Source organism: Rhinoderma darwinii, chromosome 2 (assembly GCF_050947455.1).
Source record: "Rhinoderma darwinii isolate aRhiDar2 chromosome 2, aRhiDar2.hap1, whole genome shotgun sequence".
In the NCBI taxonomy this organism is placed as follows: Eukaryota; Metazoa; Chordata; class Amphibia; order Anura; family Rhinodermatidae; genus Rhinoderma; species Rhinoderma darwinii.
This window is the reverse complement of record NC_134688.1, coordinates 108,281,521-108,302,671: the sequence shown is the minus strand read 5'-3', so window position 1 is coordinate 108,302,671 and position 21,151 is coordinate 108,281,521. Positions and strand designations below refer to the sequence as shown.

Genomic DNA, 21,151 nt, shown 5'->3' with positions numbered 1-21,151 from the left:
CTCTGTTAACCCACAAGCAAGTGGAGTTGACGGTAGGAGAATATGCCATCTCCTTCCGTACAGTGGCGGCGGAGCTGGCGTGGAACAATGAGGACTTGATGGCAACCTTTTAGCAAGGACTCTCCACCCACATCAAACACGATCTTCCTTCCACCCTGGGTGCTCTTATCCTTTTGGCAATCCAGGTCGACATGAGAATCCAGGAACGTGTTCAGGAGGTTCGGCGGGAGAGACATTTTTACAGACTGGCACCCTCGTTCCAGAGACCCCTACTACCTTCCCCTGTTGTTCCACCTGAAGAGCCAATGCAGGTGGACAGAATCATATTGTCCGAACAGGAGAAATAGCCCAGACGCTCCTCAGGTTTGTGTCTGTATTGTGGCCTCAAAGGCCATTTTGTGCGTCAATGTCCACAAAAGCCTGGAAACTCCAGCACCTAGGGTTGGTTGGAGAGACAACCCTAGGTGGAATGACGCCAAATGCTAAATCCTCTGGCAAATTATCTATTCCTGTAACCATTGTCTCTGGAGAAAGATCACACACCTCCTCTGCCTATCTGGATTCCAGAGCAGCTGCAAATTTTATCCAGAAGGATCTAGTGGATCGCCTGTATCTACCCACGGTTCCTCTGGAGAGACCCGTGGCTGTTGCCTCTGTGAATGGACTACCATTGCCCGATCCTATTGTGTCCGTCACTGACCCGCTGATACTACAAGTCGTAGTTCTCCACTTGGAACAGATGGCCTTTCTTGTCTATTCTGCTGGGCCTGCCTTGGCTTTGTCTACATGCTCCGGTTTTTGACTGAAGTTCCGGAGAAGCCCTCCAGTGGGGATCCAAGTGCCTTCACCGCTTCCTGCCACAGGTTCATCCTGTTTTGCCTCCACTGCCTCAGTCACTCTCCGATCTACCCTCGCATTATACCAGTTTTTCGGACGTCTTTATCAAGAAGGAGGCAGAGACTCTTCCTCCCCATCGCATCTACGATTGCCTTGAATAAATTGCTTCCTGACGCCTCACCCCCTCGTGGACGAGTCTATCCTCTCTCCCTGCCAGAGTCCCTGGCCATGTCTGCTTACATTAAGGAGAACCTTGAGGGAGGGTTCACCCAGAAGTCTTTCTCCCCGGTCGGAGACAGATTCTTCTTCGTGAACCAAAGTTACGGTCAAAAACAAGTACCCCTTGCCGCTCATCTCAGAGCTCTTCGACAGAATTTGTGGGGCCAAGGTGTTCACAAAGCTGGATCTACGCGGGGCTTATAACTTGATCCGTATCCACAAAGGTGACGAGTGGAAGAGCGAATTCCACACCCGAGACGGTCACAACGAATATCTCATGATGACCTTTGGACTGTGTAATGCTCCAGCTGTGTTCCAGGAGTTCGTAAATTACATCTTCTGGGATCTGTTGTATGTCTGCGTGGTGGTCTATCTGGACGACATCCTGATCTACTCACCCGATTTGACGACGCATCGGAAGCTTGTTCGCCAAGTTCTGTTGCGGTTGCGAGAATCACCTAAAAGCTAAACTTGAAAAGTGTGTGTTCGAGAGGAATTCTCTGCCCTTCCTGGGCTACATTGTCTTCGACCATGGACTCAAGATGGATCCAGAGCAGGTGAAGTCCGTCTTAGAGTGGCCACGTCCACAGGGTCTTCAGTCTATACGATTTTTAGGTTTCACAAACTTCTACCGCCAATTTGTCCCGAACTTTTAGTCTCTGACTGCTCTAACCTCTGCCCTCACTAAGAAGGAGGTGAACGCCAAGGTTTGGCCTCCGGAGGCAGAGTCAGCATTTATAAACGTCAAGAGCGTTTTCACCTCAGCCTGAGTTCTCAATCACCCTGATGCATCTCGGCAGTTCTTTCTGGAGGTGGATGCGTCTTCCGTTGGTGCTGGAGCACTACTATGTAAAAAAAACTCTAAGGGTAAGACGGTGGCTTGTGGCTTCTTTTCAAAATTATTCTCTCCTTGTCCCACGCGCCTAGAGATGTTGTGGACTATGTTTCTTCATGTACGAGCTGTGCCTCGAACAAGTCTACCTGCTCCAAACCTGCTGGTCAGCTCCTACCCCTGCCTGTCCCTGATGCCCCTTGAATGTTCCTCATTCAGCTGGATGTACTAGGGTCTGGGTAGTAGTGGACCGTTTCTCTAAAATGGCACATTTTATTCCTTTGACTGGCCTTCCGTCTGCTCCTCTCCTGGCAAATCTATTTATTCTGCACATCTTCCATCTGCACGGACTACCTCTGCATATTGTCTCGGATCGGGGTGTACAGTTTACATCCAAATTCTAGAGAGCCTTGTGCAACCTGCTAAATGTAAAGCTGGACTTCTCTTTTGCCTATCACCCACAGGCCAATGGTCAAGTGGAGAGGACCAATCAAATCTTAGAGAATTACCTTTGACACTTCATTGACAATTGGGTACAACTTCTACCGTGGGCGAAATTCTCTTACAACAATCATACAAGTGAGTCTACTGCCTCTTCTCCTTTCTACATGGTGTACAGCCAACATCCACGAGTTCCTCTTCCTGTGCCAGCCATGACTCAAATACCGGCAGCTAACTCTTCATCTGGGACTTTTATTCACATCTGGGAGCAAACTAAGTCTGCGATCCTTTAGGAAGTGGACCGCATGAAAAAGCATGCCGATAAAAAAAGAAAGGTCCCTCCTCTGTTCTCTCCCGGTGTCAAGGTCTGGCTATCCTTGAAAAACATTAGGCTCAAGATGCCCTCTCACAGATTCGCTCCTAGATTCTGCGGTTCTTTCGAAGTTCTGCAACATATATATACCCTGTCTCCTACTCTTAGGATCTCCAACTCATTCCACGTGTCCCTCCTTCAGCCTGTGGTTCTGAACCGCTTCAGTAAATTTCCAAGTTCTGCAGTTGCTCCCAGCGGTTCTTCTGATGTGTTCGAGGTGAAGGAGATTCTGGACTACAAGAGAGTAGGAGGAAGGACTTTCTAACTTAGTGGACTGGAAAGGGTTCAGTCCTGGGAGTCAGAAAAAAATCATAACGTTCCTACCCTCATTAAAAGATTCCTCTTATCCTCTGGACCAAAGAAGAGGGGGCGCAACGGACCGCCGCCGTTCCCCACCCTCGGACTGCTGCAACCGCAGACTCCTGGCTTCCTGGCAGCATCTCTCTCCTTGTAGACGCCAGCTCGTGCAGCTGTCCTGCCCTGGATTGTCTTCTAAGGTGCGCACGCTCGTCCCTTGCCTTAAAGGGCCAGCACACGCATACTAAAAGTACCCTAACCAATCCCCAGATCACCCTGGACTATAAAAAGGGCTCCGCCCTTCCACTCCTTGCCTGAGCGTTGTTGTTGTCTACTCATGTTTGCATTGCAAAGGGTCCCTTAATTGTTTCCTGCTCCCAGTGTTCCCGTATCCTGCTTCCCGTATCATGTTACTGTGTTTGTTTCCTGAGCCTTGCCTTTAGTTGGAGTCGAGTGTATCATCTGCCACGTCTGGTATCATCCGCCACGTTTGCGTCATCTGTCACGTCAAGTTCCATCCATGCCAAAGCCTCTGCTACTGTCTGGACTCTTGCAGGTACTCTTGGGCTATGGACTTTGCAAGATTGGGACAAGGCATAGTCAGACCGGGACAGAAGAATAAAACAACTCCAGTCCTATCTTAGTCAAGCAGACCTCAGACAAGGGCGATTTTAAAGGCTGACGCCGGAATCACACATCTTCCTCTACCGCTCAGAGGGAATGAACCCATTGTGACCCTGTGATGGGATCAACGCTTACTGAATGTTGAAGTCGATGAGGGGTAATCAGCATTGGTCCCGCTGGAACTGGGCTCAGACTACACCCATTATTGTACAATGACTGCCGACGCCAGGAATCCTTTGAAGTCTCACAAGGGCGCACCAGAAGTACAAATCAAAAACTTCCGGTGCAAATGATGCACAGAGGAGCTCCCGAAAGTATGCTGGATCAGAGAGGAGTTGGAAAACCAGGTACGCATGGGGGAGACAGCTGAGAGCTCCAGGAGGACTGGAGCACTCCTGACAGTCTACCCAACATAGCCACGAGAGGCACAGGAGGATGAATGGGTCCAGCCCAAAAGACAGGGGCAGCATAGAGAGGAGGAAGTGGAAGATCTGATTGACTTCCGCTGCCCAGTAAGAACAAAAAGAAATTTTAAGGCAAGGCCACATTACCGGACACAATACCTCACCTGTAACTGCTCTGATATGCCCCCATATGGATAGGTAAACACTGGTGGAGTAAGGATGGCAAGGTTTTTTAACTTCTTTATTTCCTGTACCTTTGCATCAAAGGAGTGTAACTCTATGCCCTGTCATGAAGGATGACTGAGGAAAAATGGTCTTCAACTAAGAGAAGTGTCTAACATGTCTAGCAAGATGAGCCAAATTTTCCATACAGAATGCGCCACTGTGATAAATTTGACACATCTTCTGTCTGCATGCAATGGCGGATGATCATTGGGCGTTTTGGGCAGCCACCAGGGGCATATTTAGGGTGTCAGGGGTCTGTTTTTAGGGGTCTGTATTTAGGGGGACTGGTCTGGGGTCTGTATTAATTTAGGGGGACTGGTCTGGGGTCTATTAGTTTAGGGGGTCTGGATTAGCTTAGGGAGGCAGGCCTAGAGTCATTAGTTTAGGCGTCAGGTCTGGGGTCTGTATTTAGGGCGCTTGTTTTGGGGTATTTATTTAGGGTGCTTGTTCTGGGGTCTGTATTTGTTTAGGGGGGTATGTTCTGGGGACTGCAATAGTTTAAAACAGGGGTCTCAAACTCTGCCAGTTAAGTGGGCCAAATATAAAAAAAATGGGAAGTTGACGGGTTGCAATACTTTCAAATTTGATACAATACAAAATTATTGTTAATCAATTAGTTCTTTGAACTACTATAATAATACTACATTACTATAACAATACCGCTAGGTTTAAAATTTGAGAGAATTCTCCACGTGCTTATTTCAACAATCCAGTTTTCCAGTTTAAGTGTCGCTAAATGCAGTGCGGCGGCTCAGTTGGCAGACACGTCAAGATTGGGCAGCCCCTCTGTAGATAGTGCCACAGCGTCCTCTGTAGATGCTGCAACACAACCCTAGATAATGCCAGTGTCCTCTGTAGATACTGCCACACACCCACTTGTAGATGCTGCGACAGTGCCCTCCGCAGACGCTGCCACACACAACCCAAGTAGATAGCTCTATTGGGGCTCCCTCTAGGATTGGAATCCCTAGCCAGAGCATTGCCGACGCTTTGGCTGGGGATTCCTCTGCTGTTGTAACCCCTGACGTCACGATCCATACAGTGACGTCAGGGGATCCTCCTGGACCGGAATGTGATGTCGGGCAACCCCAGAGCTGGTGTCCCGGAGCAGAGCACTATTATAGGCCCTGTGCCGGAACTCTGGGGAAGCCTCAGACATCAGTGTCCATATATCGACAGTGATGTCAGGGGCTTGCCCAGAGCTGGAGTCCCGGGCAGAGCACTAGTAGGCTCTTCCTGGGACTCCAGCTGTGCTCCTGACATCACTGGGACTCCTGCTCTGGGGAAGCCCAGACATCACTGTCCATATAGGGACAGCGATGTCAGGGAATAACAGTCCCGCAAGAGCGAGAGAGTTATCTTGGTATTTTGTTGTTTCTGTATGTCTTGGGATCAGAAAAGAAGCACTCCCTTATCTCAGTCTCTCACAGATACTCAGATTAATTTCTACTCACACACCTATTCCTATAATACATAGAACTCAGACAAACGGTGGTCATGGTTCCCAATTAGTCAAAAGAGACAATACATGGACAGCAGCTAAAATGAGAGAAGTGCACAGTAAGGCCTGATTGACACGAACGTGTTAAACGTCGGTTGAAACAGCAGCCGTCCCACAGACCTACGTTATTCAATGTGGCCGTTCACACAGCCATTGTTTCAACGGACCGCATGAAGGCTCCGTGGGAAAATAGGACATGTCCTATCTTTTCACACATCCCTCCATAGACTATGGGGGATGCGTGACATCGTGCCCCACTTAGCACGGATGCACCTCAGACGTGAAAAAATGCATTTTTCACATCCGAGATGCGCAGCTTTAGTGTAAATAAAGCCTAAGAATAACATTACTCACCGGTTTTGCGTGCAGTTCTTTGTTATCTTAGCAGTCATCCACCTTCGATCTGTGTTGAGATCCTGGACGAGTCCCCAAGTAATGTCGCTGGAGAATTTACATTTTCCATTAACTTGACATTATCTGTATTTGTCTAGGAGTTCCAAATTAGTGAATGCTCTCAATAGTGGATCTGAGAGCAGCCGGCCCGAGCAGCCATGACACGCAGTGTCAGTGTTCAAACAGTCTCTGCCCCCAGGGGGCGGATACATCTTTATTTATAGGAGAGAGAGTAGGCGTTAGCCTTTAACTTGCAAACATTCTAAATATGGTAATATCCAGACTCACCATCTCATTGGTGTATATATCTTTAGCCATAAGAAATACATCACGTTGCCTTTGCAATAGCAGTACATATTAAGCACTTTTAGGTTCACACATAAAGATTTTAAAATATTTGACACCTCCCATTCATGTCAATGGGAGGTCAGAGACAGAAAAGTACCAGACACGTAACTTCTATTTCGCATGAGCGTTTTAGCACTCGTGGAAAAACACCTCCCATGGAAAGTCGATTTTTAATGCTGTTCGAGGAGGTGTCAAGAACAGCCCCAAAATACTCTGAACTAGTCCTAAGTGCCCCAAGGTACTGTAAATACAGTTTCATCTCAATAAGCTGTCACCTGCACTCATTCGCCCTCTATTCTGACCCTACGCATTGTAATAGATAGAGGAATAAAGTGATTAAAAAGTTGCATGCCCCAAAATTATATCGTAACTACACCTCACCAACTCAAAATAAAGCCCTTCCACTGCTCAAAATTTTTTTTACGTAAATCATATCAAGCCGTAGAATAAGGTGGTGAACATAGTTTTTACCACCTGAGGGATGCCATAGAAACAATCTAATCTGTTGTGGGTTTCTCACTGGATAGCCACAGCATTCCATGATGTGTTAACCTAGAGGTATTTACTGGATGATATGATACTTCACCTATGGGTCAGTAGTATGAACCTGTAGCCACTCCATGTGCTGCCATTGAGGGTTCCTGCACATGAACCCTGAACACATTCAACAAGCTGCTGTATAAATGTCAACTCTGTTTAATAAGTCTGTTACCAGAACTTTGTTTTGAACTAGCAGCATACGAATATAATTTATGCAAGCCTGATCTTAAAAAGGTGTTTTACTTGTTCCCCAGGATGCCTGCTTTGCATTAATAACACTTAAGTTTATGCAAATTAGCATTTCGGTGCAATGAGTCTCCGTTACGCTAGCATTTTAGTGTGTCATTGCCATGGTAAGTTCACAGCTGGCCCTGTGGTTTAGTGCACACTCGTTCCTACATCTTAGTTGGCACATGCAGTGTAAATAGGTCCACCGTTGTAATTGGCACTACTGTGCATGCACCAACTAAGATGCAGGAATGAACGCACTACACTAGAGGGCCAGGCGTGAACTCGCTAAGTACGCTGCCTGGCCCACGACAATCACATCCAGCAGGGACCAACACGGGTTTAATAAGGCAATGACGCGCTAGCATTTTAGTGCAACGGAGACCCTCGTTGCACCGAAATGCTAATTTGCATGAACTTAAGTGTTTTTAATACCAAGCAGGCATCCTGGGGAACAAGGAAAACACCTTTATCAGGCTAGCATAAATTATTTTAGTATGCGGCTAGTTCAAAACTAAGTTCTGGTGACAGTCTCCCTTTAAGCCCTTCGACAACAAAAATATTTAAAAAAAATTAAGGCGTGCCATCTATATAGGCTCACTAAAAAGAGAGATAGAAACAGGATGGGTAATTAAACAAACTCAAGATTCAATACAGCTACTTGCCACAGAACAGCACTCTGTCAGTTGGAATCAGCCAATGCTTCACATCATTAACACATATGGTCTTTACACAGATGTTTTATTGGAAACTTTAAATACACTTTGCCGACATGATCCATTACAGACAGGCAAAAAGCATTACTGAGGATGAAGGTGTTGGGGATGAGTGCTTTCAAGGAAACATTTTATCAAGTTTTTAAGAATGCTCTTCTGCAAGTCTCTGAGCCTTTGCTACCGCTTCTTCAATAGGTCCTACCATGTAGAAAGCCTGTTCAGGCAAGTTATCGTATTCTCCTGTACGGATGAAAGAAAAAAGACGAAACACATTAGGCCGAAGGCATAACTACACAAACCGGTCAATTTAATTTTTATTTTTTTACAGGGTTTGATAAAGTGGTTATCAGTGGGATTTATATGAGAGTGTTCACTTTTGGGGGGTGGGGGGTGTCAGATCTGAGTACAGGACCACCCCCAATCATAAAGAGGAATGGTCACCTTTGACATGTCTAAAAAAAAATAAAAAAAAAATTTAAAATGAGAAAATCTTAAGATTCAGCAACATTTCCATTGAATTACCTTGTAGGATCTGCTTGAATCCCTTGATGGTCTCCTTAAGTGGAACCAGTTTGCCCATATGTCCTGTGAAAACCTCAGCAACCTGGAAAGGCTGAGACAGGAAACGTTGAATTTTGCGAGCTCTGGCTACCGTAATTTTGTCTTCTTCTGACAATTCATCCATACCCAAGATGGCAATGATATCCTGCAGTGATTTATAGTCCTATATATAGAAAGGTAAGAGCTTGAGAAATGCAAGCCTGAAAATGGTCAAATGGCACAACTCACAATAGGGCACACTGAATATATACAAAAAACAAACCTGCAAGATTTTCTGTACGCCACGAGCTACATCATAGTGCTCATTACCCACGATGTTAGGGTCCATGATACGGGAGGTTGAATCTAAGGGATCCACAGCAGGGTAGATTCCAAGCTCAGCAATTGCACGAGACAACACAGTAGTGGCGTCCAAGTGAGCAAATGTGGTAGCAGGGGCAGGATCTGTCAAGTCATCAGCAGGCACATAGATAGCCTAGGGAACAAGGTGGAAATCGTGAGAAGTGCAATCACAGACAAGAACGCACATTAATATAATAAATGCCTTCTCAGATACAGAAAAAGGTTGCTTCAGCAAACTCAGAAGAACGAAAGTCTGAAGTTACTCATCATATCAGGCATTGCGTAGGACCAATTTTATACAGAACTATTCTGAATGTCAAGATAGCCACTTAAGGAAGATTTTAGGTGTTCACATGCAGTAGTCAAAACATTTATGTTGCGATTGCAAAAATCGCAGTTAAATAAAATGCAAAGGTGTGAACCCAGCCTTAAAAGGGTATTCCTACCCACAGGATATGCCATAAACGTCTGGATGCAGGTCGCAGCTTTGGGACCTGCACCTATATCGAGAACAGGTGTCTCCATACCCATTTGGCCTGGTGCAGCAGCTGCTGAATTCAGGTGAGACTAGTGGAGAGAGGGTCACACGTGCACGCCGCTCTCCATTCGGTTTAAAGGGAGTAACGAAAACATCAAAGCAGGGCTCCTTCATTTGTTTCCGGAACTGCAATTGAACAGAATGGGGAGCAGCTCTCCACTAGTCTCCAGCTGTATACAGCAGTCACTGAACCAGACAAAACAGGGGTTGGGAGACCCATGATAGATGTGGGTCCCAGAGCTTGGACCTGCATCCAGAAATTTGCATATCCAGTATGTGTCTAAAATAGGAAAACCCCTTTATTTCTTTTTTGTCAAGCACATATTTTCAGATATATGGACTCCTGGATAGTTTCTGGGGGTATTCACAGGTTTTCCACCCTCTAAATCCTAAGACCTTGATTTATCACTTCACAAGCCTGCTAAAACTACTAATACAAACCTGCACAGATGTAATGGATCCTTTCTTGGTGGTTGTAATTCTCTCCTGCATAGTACCCATGTCAGTGGCTAAGGTTGGTTGATAGCCGACAGCTGAGGGAATACGACCCAGCAAGGCAGACACCTACACAGAATCAAGTATGGTAAATTTGCTTTAATTTTGGCAAAGCCAGGAAATTGTGGAGATACTAGTATGGATAATTACCTCTGAACCAGCCTGGGTAAACCTAAAGATATTATCAATAAAAAGTAGCACATCTTGTCCTTCTTGATCTCTGAAGTATTCAGCAACAGTCAGACCAGTTAGAGCAACACGAGCTCTGGCACCTGGTGGTTCATTCATCTGTCCATATACCAGCGCTACCTATGAAAGGGGTAAAAAATATAAAAATATATATGTTGTAGAACCAAGCATATATACACAACCAATCTCAAATTGATGCTCTTAAGAGCAATCTAGCTTGCGGTGATGCTTACATATGCTCCAGGTTGTGGTGATGCTTCAGACTGCACGGAAGGGGCATATCCGTCATGTCCAGAGGAAGACTACATGGATGCTACCATGACACATTTCTTACTAACAGATGCCCTCATTTATGTTGAATGAATCCCAAGTTACTAAGATTTGTTATTCATAGTAGGTATACAGGCAGGATTGAAGAGTAGGCTGGGTTCCAAGTAGCTACATTTTAGGACTTGCCAGAAGCTCAAGCAAACGTGAAGTCTTTAATCACAAAGCCAGAAACAGTATCAAGGAAACTGCTAATAGGGGATATGGAAGTCGGAGAAACTCCCCAGCTTAAGACCTCATGTTATTAGTCAAAAGTGGAGAGCGGATGCAATGAGTGGAGTACTTGCCACAGCCATTACGTTTGCCGATTTAATTAAAATGGACACGTAGTATCTTGTGAAGGAGAATTAAACAGATACCTGCTGCATTACATAGTGATAACAGCAAATGCCATAAGCTCTGCCTATAGAAAAGGTAAGCTAAATGGGCTTAAAAAAAAAAAAAAGTTGAAAACAGAACAAACCTTTGATGTTGTATCCTTCAGGTTAATGACACCAGACTCAATCATTTCATGGTACAAGTCATTTCCTTCACGGGTACGTTCTCCTACTCCAGCAAACACTGAGTAGCCACCATGGGCTTTGGCCACATTGTTGATCAGCTCCATAATAAGTACAGTTTTACCCACACCAGCACCACCAAACAGACCTTGGAAGATGTGGGGAGAAAAAAAAAAAAAGAAATTATGGGTAAGATTTACCATAAAACCAACAGAGCATGCAGTCATTCCCCAACAGTTTCGTCAGACAGATTATAGGTCTTCAGCAGTCTCAGAAGAACGAAAGTCAAATCTAGAAAATAATCATAAGAAACTTTAGGAGGGTCTCCCATACAACTACGTATAGATCAGCCATGAGGGGATTCCAGCATGTTCAGCTATCCAATTGAAGCACAGAAGGTATACAAAAAGCTGTGAAGTAGTAACATACCGATTTTTCCTCCTTTAGCATAGGGGGCAAGCAGATCTACCACTTTGATTCCAGTAACCAGAATTTCTTGCTCAACACTCATCTCAACAAACTCTGGCGCCTCAGCATGGATGGCAGCGAACCTGTATGTATATAATGGAAGAAAATTAGACAGCAAGACGGAACAGCTAGAACCATTAACAGCCAATGCTTACGTATTTGTAGAGGCAGAATCGAGCACAACGCAGTACAAAGTTTTTTGGGAATTAGACGTGTGCTGTTACATTCCCAGGGGTAGCCATTGCTAGTAATATTCTTCACTACACGCACAAATGGCAGATTTGATGCAAACTTTCAATGCAGCCTTCGTATGAGCATATTCTCCCCTGGATGTAATGTGGCTTGGTGACAATACTTCTAACAGTAAGTGATTGAACATGCCAGGACTTTACAGGTTTTGTATAAGTGATATTTAACCAATACATTTTTTTAAATCGAGACCAATCATGGTTCCTTGGATGTCTATATATGCAGTAAGACAATGGAAACCCACCGACAGATCGAGAGTAGATCTCGGACTAAGTCACTTGGCTATAGGCGTAAATGGAAAACTGGTGGAGATCAGCTGCCTGAATTGAGTGCATCAGGCGATACTGCGGACAGAACTATATGCAATTTGTCCAGCGGCTGTAAAACTACAATTCAGTCATTCTGTAAATGGGACTTTCAGATCATTGTCAGCTGAAGAGCAAGATGCCTTAATGAGAACTGTATAGAAGCATTTAAAGAGAACCTTTCACCTGCATCATATAATAGGCAGGACTTCACAAACTCACTTGAAATTATTTACATACCGATGCAGTTAGGTTTGGCACCTGATCTGCAAATAACCCCTGAATTGTCAATGGGGCTTTCTATCTAACTTAATGGCAAGGAAGCGTGATGTCTTCGCTCTGACACTGTCTAATCAGCTACGGACAGTGTCAGGGCGGCTCGCGCTGTATTCCCTCCCGCGAGAACACAGACAGAGCGCTCTGCAGAACCACCAGTCTGCGTTCTTGCGGGAGGGAATACAGCGCGAGCCGCCGACACTGTCTGTAGCTGACATGACAGTGTCAGAGCGCAGACATCATACCCCCTTGCAAATCACTTGCATCTTTCTTTTCTTCTCTTGTTTCCTTCTGGCACATATCGATGATGGACTGCGCGCTGGTGTTCATGACATCCTGATCAGATGTTCGTGTTCATGGGGGGAGTGGCCCTGGCCTCTTCCGACCGCTGTCTCTACTCGGAGTGGGATGTGTGGGGGGCGTGGTTAGTCCGCGCCGCCCCACATCCTCTCTGATGACGCGGACCGGAAGTGGGGCAGCACCATCTTGGTACCCCGCACCAGACGCCGACTTCTGTCACCTGATCTTGCCTCCTCTCTGTATACATTGCAAAACACCTGAGCTATGCTCTATATATAGGTAGATATTAGCAGTTTGACCCTAACCCCGGACGAAGGCAGTTGCCGAAACGCGCGTCGGGTCCAGACATCCTCATCATGTCCACCGGTATGTTGTACAGCTATTACTGACTTTCTTGCCTGGCATTGGCCTATTACTTCTCTATGCGTCTATGTACATTGCTGCATGTTATCTGTAGCACTGATCCTGCAATACACACCATGGCGTATATCAGTCTATCATACATATATAGACAATCATTGTATCCAGATATCTGCATATAACTATTGCCACACATATACTCTCATAGAGGCGACCCAGGCAGTACATACATGTATTTTATCCCTTGTTGACCTTTTCGTTGCCATTACCCATTAGGCTTTATCAGCTATAGGTCCGCATAGGCACATATACCATTCTCTTTTGCTGTACTAACAAATAAACAAGCTTGTATAGATCTATGTCACATCTACATCCGGTGCATGATTGTTGTTGATGTCTTTTTATTGTGTGACTCATTCCCTGTTCCAGTTTTAACCTTGTCATTTTTTCATGTTAATAAAATGTTGTATTTTTGCCATTAATTTGTTGTGCTCCAGTCGATCATTTCTTCTTTTGGGTTCACCCCTTGCCCTTTAGTCAGATAGAAACCCCCCATTGACCGTTCAGGGGCTTTACATATCAGGCGCCAAATATAACAGCACCGATATGTATATAACGGAGGAAGATAGGAAAAAATGTCAAGTGTTTGTGAAGCCCTGACTATTACATGCTGCACACGTATGGGCAGGTGAAAGGTTCTCTTTAAGACTGATACTATTACACAACACCATCACCATTGAGCCTAGGGGGCCAATGTCACCCCAAGGTGATTTTTTTCAGGCAGACGAGTCATGGCTGGAAGAAACTTTTATGGCAGAATGGAGATTAAAAAAAAGCTATTAGAGGTCCCCTGAATGTAAAGGTTGTGTATTTTGCCTTTGACGGGTAAGTATACGATGTAGTGCTACAAATTTAAGAGAAAGATCCATCCTGGGACAAGGATTTATTTATTTATAATTTTAAGATCCTAGCAACCCCATATAACTTACACACCATTCTCCATAGACCTATCACATATAGATTTCAACCCCCCCCCCCCCCCCACCGCAAAAGTCAGTGGTAGAAAGCTACCTTGCTATGTTTTCCTGCCCCCTGCTGTAGAATGATAAGACAGCCATGAGCCCTTACTGCAGGGTTCTCTATAAGGTTACATCCAGTTTACAGAAGAGGAATGCATTACAAATTCAGTTCCTCTATATTATATTGGGCACCATCCAAATGCTTGAAGCAGTTTAGGGGGCACCCTCTAGCTTAGGGCCTGATGCACTCAATTCAGCACGGTGGCTCAGTAGCTAGCACCATTACCTTCCAGCGCTTGAGCCCTGGGTTCCAATCCAACATCTGCATGGGGTTTGTATGTTCTGTTGTGTGGGTTTCCTCCCACACCAAGAAACATACTGATGGGGCTCAATCTACAGTCCCTGATGGGGACAGTAAAAGACCGCTCTACAGCGCTGCGGAATATGTTGGCGCTATATAAGCAACAGAAATAAAATAATTCAGTGCACCAGTCAAAAAAGGTGCCCATTAAAAAGCACCATACTAATTCAGTTTAGAAACTAAACAAATCTGCTACATGTGTGGATGAGGGTTTTCCATTGGATATCATAACGATGCAGTTTTCAAATGTGCAGCATGTTCTGGGTGTTCCCTGCAGATGTCACCTTTTTCATTATAATAGGAGGAAAATCTGCACAGAACATACAGGTTTTATTGCAGAAACGCTGTGAAAAAAAAAAAAATCTGGTACATGTGGGTCCCCCTACAAGTCCCAAAGCAGTTTTGTTACATAGGCTTAAAACAACTCACTGTTTAGTTGTAATTGGGCCTCTCTCATCAATGGGCTCACCGATTACATTCATGATCCTGCCGAGGGTCTCCGGACCAACAGGAATTCTGATTGGTGTGCCAGCATCAAGAACCTTTTGCCCTCTGACCAAACCTTCGGTACCATCCATAGCAATAGTACGGACAGTGTTCTCACCTATATCAAGTAGAAACGGTCATTTAAAGAAAAAACGCAACGTCAAGAAAAGGATTCTTCCAAAGTGACCTGTCTACGGGTATTATAGCTCTGCATAGACAAATAAAAGACTGAACATATTACATTAGTGATCACATCCTTCTCAGATCAATAAGTGGCTTCAGGAGATTCAGAAGAACGAAAGTCATGATTGAGGATCATCATAGAAAGAGCTTTTCTGGCTATAACCAAGATTGTCCATTAGAGAATACAATATCTAAAAAGGCTCCTACTCACATGATACAAGGCTACGCGTAGCATTCAATAATATGCATTGCCTTTTTATTAATGTGTAATGGATCATGGGGTCCAAGTCCAGGAGACAGTCAGTGTTGTCATTGACGAGCACAGCAGTAAGGCTTCATTCACACCTGCATTGGGACTCCAGTCATGGGAACCCATGAACAGAATCCAAACTGAAATAGATTTCGGTTTGCATCATTATTGATTTCAACGGTGACCGATCCGGTGCAAATTGTTTCTCCCCATTGTGTAAGGGTTCCGTCGTTTCAACTAAATCAATAGCGCAGTGGACTACGGTATTGATTCGAACAACAGAGACAAACGGGCGCCATTTGCAGCAAAATGGTCACCGTTGAAATCAACGGTGACGCAAACCTATGGTTTCCATTCATGCGTTCCCCTGACAAAGCTCAGACAGAACCCATAAACTGCGTCCCGACGCAGATGTGAACGAAGCCTTAAGCCCCCTTGAAACGAAGTGAGTTTTACTATACATCTCTAGGAGTAGAAGTTTATTGTAACACTTTACCCAAGTGCTGAGCAACTTCCAGAACCAGCCTGGTGTCCCTGCCCTGGACCTCGAGAGCATTTAGAATCGGTGGCAGGCCTTCATCAAACTGGACGTCAACGACTGCTCCGATAACAGCGACAATGCGGCCGGTTGCTGTGCCGGGCTTGACAGCTGTGGAAGCTTGAGCTGCATAGTCTCTCCCTAGGGGGAAGAAATAAACTCTGCAATAAATAGCTGTAACAAAGCATATGCCACTGCTTACCCATGTAGCCTGTGCCCCTGCCACCCCATCAGATCTGTAAAGAAAACCACCCCCACCGCCATGTGTGGCCACAAATGTGAACCTGCAACTACTCCTAAAATATTTTATTAGAAGCTTTAATATACACAATAAAAATAATAAGATGGTATACAATGCACATTACGTTCCTGTGACCTACTGGGTGCTGGTATATACAAGGGCAAGGTGACATCAGTTGCACCCAGGCCGTGCAAAGGAGAAGGTCACCAATGAGTGATAAGACGAGCTGCGGTTTCTGCTCAGCACCCAGCAGGACATGAGCACCATGCACTCTTAGTGACACGCCGATGCGGCTACGGCTGAGCACAAGGTCAGAGACTGAAGAGGAAGGAGACCCGCGCATGCAGCGTGTACAGAGCGCTCAGGCCACCGCCTTGTGAGGAGCAATCATCCCGCCACGTGCTGACAGGAAGACGTCGCCCATACCCGTTATGATCGGATCCCAATATGCACGGCGTGTTCCAGGCCTTACCCGCATAACAGGGGCCTACCCAAAATTCAATGACACCGCTAGGTCACTAGCCAAGGAAGGCGAGCCCGGCTACTTACTAGAGTGCAGCGCTGCAGGAGAGGTTCTCAGCAGTGTCTGTCCAAGCTGAAAGGAGCAGACTGCTGGTTTAAAGGCCTTGAGAGCCCCAGCGGAGCAGCGTCCGACAGCTCCTAACATGGCGACGGTAGACAGAGAGAGCAGCAGGGTAGAAGGAACACTCGGCAGGTCTACCTCCGGGGGCGGGTACAAGAAGGAAAACGTCGCAACGTCACGGGGAGGGCTCGAAATTGTGATTGGACTGAGCTGCTGTCACTTTCCGAAGGTCTCTAATTCCATTGGATAGTTGTAAGAGCTTTCTGACGTAAAAGTCAACTGGGCGGGATATGACGTCGGATGAATGTCAGTCAGCAGGGGGCGGTGTGGCTTAGCCGGCGGCGTGACCTGTGCGGTCATGTCCTTCACTGTCTTTCAGTTGATGATGGTAGAAGGGAAGTGTGGACAAGTCTCAAACTGTGCTCCGATATTGAGAGCCAGTGTCTGCTTTGTATTTATTGACCTCTGCGCCCCCTATAGATAAGCCCGGGAGTCTATGGTTGTAAGGTGCGGACTATAAAGAGGCTGTTTAGGAGCCGCACAAAACCGGAAGTACAAACTAGTGCCCTGCAACCTTACACACATCACTTTTTTTTCATATTACTTATTGGAGGCCTAAGGTTCAGTTCACACGCATCCGCAATACTCCGGATTTTCCGTAACTAGGTTTGTTGCGGAAAATCCGCAGCAAAGTGGATGAGATAAGGGCCTGTTCACATCACCGTTCGCTTTCCGTTCCGGGGTTCCGTCTGAGGTTTCCGTCAGGTGAACCCAGCAAGTGAAAGTGAAACCACAGCTTCCGTTTCAGTCACCATTGATATCAATAGTGACGGAAATATCGCTAATGGTTTCCGTTTGTCACCATTCCGGCAGGTTTCCGGTTTTCCGACGGAATCAATAGCGGCGTCGACTGCACTATTGATTCCGTCGGTAAACCGGAAACCTGCCGGAATAGTGACAAACGGAAACCATTAGCGATGTTTCCGTCACCATTAATATCAATGGTGACTGAAACGGAAGCTGTGGTTTCACTTTCCGTTGCGGGATTCACCTGACGGAAACCTCCAACGGAACCCCGGAATGGTGATGTGAACAGGCCCTAAAACAAATCTCATCCACACGCTGCGCAAATACTGAGTGGAAAAACTGCTCAGAAATTGACCTGCGGTGCGGAATTTTATCCTGCAGCATGTCCATTGTATTTGCGTAAACGCTGCTTATTTCTTGCGTGTTTTCCCTATTGAATTCTGGAGGTAAAACCCTCAACAAATAGCAGTTGCTGTTTTTGCAGGGGGTTCGCAGCGATTCTGCTGTAAAAAACGCATCTCAGATAAAAAAAACAAAAAACTCATACTTAGAAGTCTGTTCCTCCCTCCAGCACGGCCTCCTGGGATGAGGTTTCATCCCATGTGACCACTGCAGCCAATCACAGGCTGTAGCGGCGGTCACATGGGATGAAGCATCCCAAGAGGCCTCACATGGGATGAAGCATCCCAAGAGGCCGGCCTGGATGATGTCAGAAGGCCTGCCTCCTGGGATGATGCTTCATCCCATGTGAGCACCGCTGCAGCCAATCACAGGCTGCAGTGGTCTGGGATGAAATGTCAGCCCAGGAGGCCGGCTAAGTGCTGCAGTTTTCTGCAGCGGACATTCCGGGCGAAAAACTACCACAGATTGGTGCGGTTTTTCGTCAGGAATTCCCTACGGCGCACAGGGCAAATATGCAGCGTATCCATTCCGTGTGAACTCAGCCTAAAAGCTTTATTTCTTGTTACAACACATTCATCTAAATAATGGAGTCAAACGAGTAGACGTTTTAGGGTATGTTCACACGGCCTATTTACGGACGTAATTCGGGCGTTTTTGCCCCGAATTACGTCTGAAAATAGCGCCTCAATAGCGCAGACAAACATCTGCCCATTGAAAGCAATGGGCAGACGTTTGTCTGTTCACACGAGGCGTATATTTACGCGCCTTAGGGTATGTTCGCTGTAAATAGACGCCCTTAGGGTATGTTCACACGGCGGGGGTCCGTAACGGCTGAAATTACGGGGATGTTTCAGCCTGAAAACATCCCCGTAATTTCAGCCGTACCGGCATGTGCAGGCGCTTGAACGCCGCGTCAATTACGGCCGTAATTAGCGCTGCTATTCATTGGAGTCAATGAATAACGGCTCCAATTACGGCCAAAGAAGTGACAGGTCACTTCTTTGACGCGGGCGTCTAGTTACGCGCCGTCATTTGACAGCGGCGCGTAAATATACGCCTCGTGTGAACAGACAAACGTCTGCCCATTGCTTTCAATGGGCAGATGTTTGTCAGCGCTATTGAGGCGCTATTTTCGGGCGTAATTCGGGGCAAAAACGCCCGATTTACGTCCGTAAATAGGCCGTGTGAACATACCCTTATAGTAATGCATTGACTGGGACATATGGAATTTCCAGGTCACATATACTAGTCTTTCTCAATGAATAAGAATATCATCAAAAAGTTAATTTATTTCAGTAATTCAATTCAAAAGTGAACCTCATGTATTATATAGGTTCATTACACACAGAGTGATCTATTTACAGCATTTTTTTTCTTTTAATGTTGATGATTATGGGAACAGTTAATGAAAACCCAAAGTTTAGTGTCTCAGAAAATTAGAATATTATATAAGCCTTATTTAAAAAATGATTTTTAATACCGAAATGTTGTCCTACTGAAAAGCATGTCCAGTATATGCCCTCAATACTTGGTCGGGACTCCTTTTGCATGAATTACTGCATGAATGTGGCGTGGCATGGAAGCGATCAGCCTGTGGCACTGCTGAGGTGTTATCAATGCGGCGTGGCATGGAGCCGATCAGCCTGTGGCACTGCTGAGGTGTTATCAATGTGGCGTGGCATGGAGGCGATCAGCCTGTGGCACTGCTGAGGTGTTATCAATGCGGCGTGGCATGGAGGCGATCAGCCTGTGGCACTGCTGAGGTGTTATGGAAGCCCAAGTTGCTTTGATAGCGGCCTTCAGCTCGTCTGCATTGTTGGGTCTGGTGTCTCATCTTCTTCTTGACAATACCCTATAGATTCTCTATGGGGTTTAGGTCAGGCGAGTTTGCTGGCCAATCAAGCGCAGTGATACTGTGGTTATTACACCAGGTATTGGTACTTTTGGCAGTGTGGGCAGGTGCCAAGTCCTGCTGGAAAATGAAATACGCATCTCCATAAAGCTTGTCAGCAGAGGAAAGCATGAAGTGATCGAAAATTTCCTGGTAGACGGCTGCGTTGACTGTGGACTTGATATAAAACAGTGGACCAACACTGCTGCTCAGTGTCCAAAGTTCTGTTTTCAGATGAAAGTAAATTTTGCATTTCATTTGGAAATCAAGGTCCCAGAGTCTGGAGGAAGAGTGGAGAGGCTCAATCCAAGTTGCTTGCGGTCCAGTGTGAAGTTTCCACAGTCAGTGATGGTTTGGTGTAAGGGTTGGTAGAATTAGTTGTGTAATAAATATTATAAATACGTCCTGCGTACCTGAATAATGTGGAATATATATATATAGGATAAGCTATAAATGCCTGATAGGTGTGGGTCCTATCTCTGCTTGCTCAGCTCTTAACGTACCTCACATAGACTTCAATGGTGTGAGTAGTGGCGTAACTACTGCGGTAGCAGCCGTAGAGGCTTCTACGGAGCCCGCGGCTTGAGGGGGCCCGTGTCACCAGCCCACACGCCCCCCGCATATGCCCTGTGGCGCCGCTAGCAGCCGTTATGGCTGTTACAGCGGTAGCGCCGCTACTACGGGGCCCGCGCCACCAAGCCTCCAACAAGTATGGGCCGGGCGACACAGGCCCTCTCATGCCCATAGGCGTCGCTAGCATCAGAGGGGGCCCTGGGGCTAGCAACAGCCAAATACATGCTGCACATGTTTCGTGCCCGACCATTCAGCGCCTTACAATCAGCGCCTTTCAACTACACTAGCGGCGCGATTACGTCATCTCGCCGCTTCCGTGCTTGAAAGGCGCTGATTGACGGGGCAAGTCATTCTGCTCCGCCAATCAGCGTCTTTGAACGACGCGTCGTTCAGCTCCAGCAGACCTGCTCAGAAGAGAGCAGGTCTGCATTGCCATCTGACGGCGCAGGAACGGGATCATGTGAGTATGTAAAGTTTTTTGTTTTTCTTCTAATAAAACTGTGAGTGGCATTATAGTGTGGGCTCTATCTACAGGGTGGTTTTCTATATGTGGGCCACTATATAGGGGGGTCTATATGTGGGAATGTGGGCCACTATCTACAGGGGGGTCTATATGTGGGGATGTGGGCCACTATCTACAGAGGGGTCTATATGTGGGGCACTATATAAAGGGGGAGCTATACACTACCGTTCAAAAGTTTAGGGTTACTTAAAAATTTCCTTATTTTTGCAAGAAAAGCACAGTTTTTTTCAATGACGATAACATTAAATTAATCAGAAATACACTCTATACATTGTTAATGTGCTAAATGACTATTCTAGCTGCAAACGTCTGGTTTTTAATGCAATATCTACATAGGTGTATAGAGGCCCATTTCCAGCAACCATCACTCCAGTGTTCTAATGGTACATTGTGTTTGCTAACTGTG

At 46.0% G+C, this 21,151-nt stretch overlaps 1 protein-coding gene and 3 non-coding genes across 4 annotated transcripts; all 4 read right to left on the bottom strand.

Annotated features, from left to right (window-relative positions):
* Positions 1–7,986: 7,986 nt before the first annotated feature.
* Positions 7,987–16,689, bottom strand: ATP5F1B (ATP synthase F1 subunit beta). Its single transcript, XM_075852083.1, has 10 exons — positions 16,516–16,689; positions 15,684–15,866; positions 14,698–14,872; positions 11,360–11,481; positions 10,894–11,078; positions 10,065–10,223; positions 9,861–9,983; positions 8,802–9,014; positions 8,501–8,702; positions 7,987–8,218 (listed from the first exon to the last, which is right to left on the bottom strand). Exons 1-10 carry the CDS (start codon positions 16,631–16,633, stop codon positions 8,121–8,123), a joined length of 1,578 nt encoding a protein of 525 aa, XP_075708198.1. The 5' UTR covers positions 16,634–16,689; the 3' UTR covers positions 7,987–8,120.
* On the bottom strand, positions 9,083–9,157 carry LOC142747812 (small nucleolar RNA SNORD59). Its single transcript, XR_012882049.1, has one exon. It is a non-coding gene; the product is annotated as a small nucleolar RNA SNORD59 (small nucleolar RNA).
* Positions 11,167–11,243, bottom strand: LOC142747813 (small nucleolar RNA SNORD59). The gene has a single exon (XR_012882050.1). It is a non-coding gene; the product is annotated as a small nucleolar RNA SNORD59 (small nucleolar RNA).
* LOC142747811 (small nucleolar RNA SNORD59) lies at positions 15,010–15,082 on the bottom strand. The gene has a single exon (XR_012882048.1). It is a non-coding gene; the product is annotated as a small nucleolar RNA SNORD59 (small nucleolar RNA).
* Positions 16,690–21,151: the final 4,462 nt, after the last annotated feature.

What these genes read in the sequence shown, in the direction of transcription:
- ATP5F1B (XM_075852083.1), bottom strand. Translation starts at nt 16,633, where the DNA reads ATGTTAGGAGCTGTCGGACGCTGCTCCGCTGGGGCTCTCAAGGCCTTT. An exon ending in GATCCATTACATCTGTGCAG is followed by an intron (nt 9,015 to 9,860) that starts GTTTGTATTAGT and finishes CTTGTTCCCTAG; the next exon opens with GCTATCTATGTGCCTGCTGA. An exon ending in ATTCAAGCAGATCCTACAAG is followed by an intron (nt 8,219 to 8,500) that starts GTAATTCAATGG and finishes TCATCCGTACAG; the next exon opens with GAGAATACGATAACTTGCCT.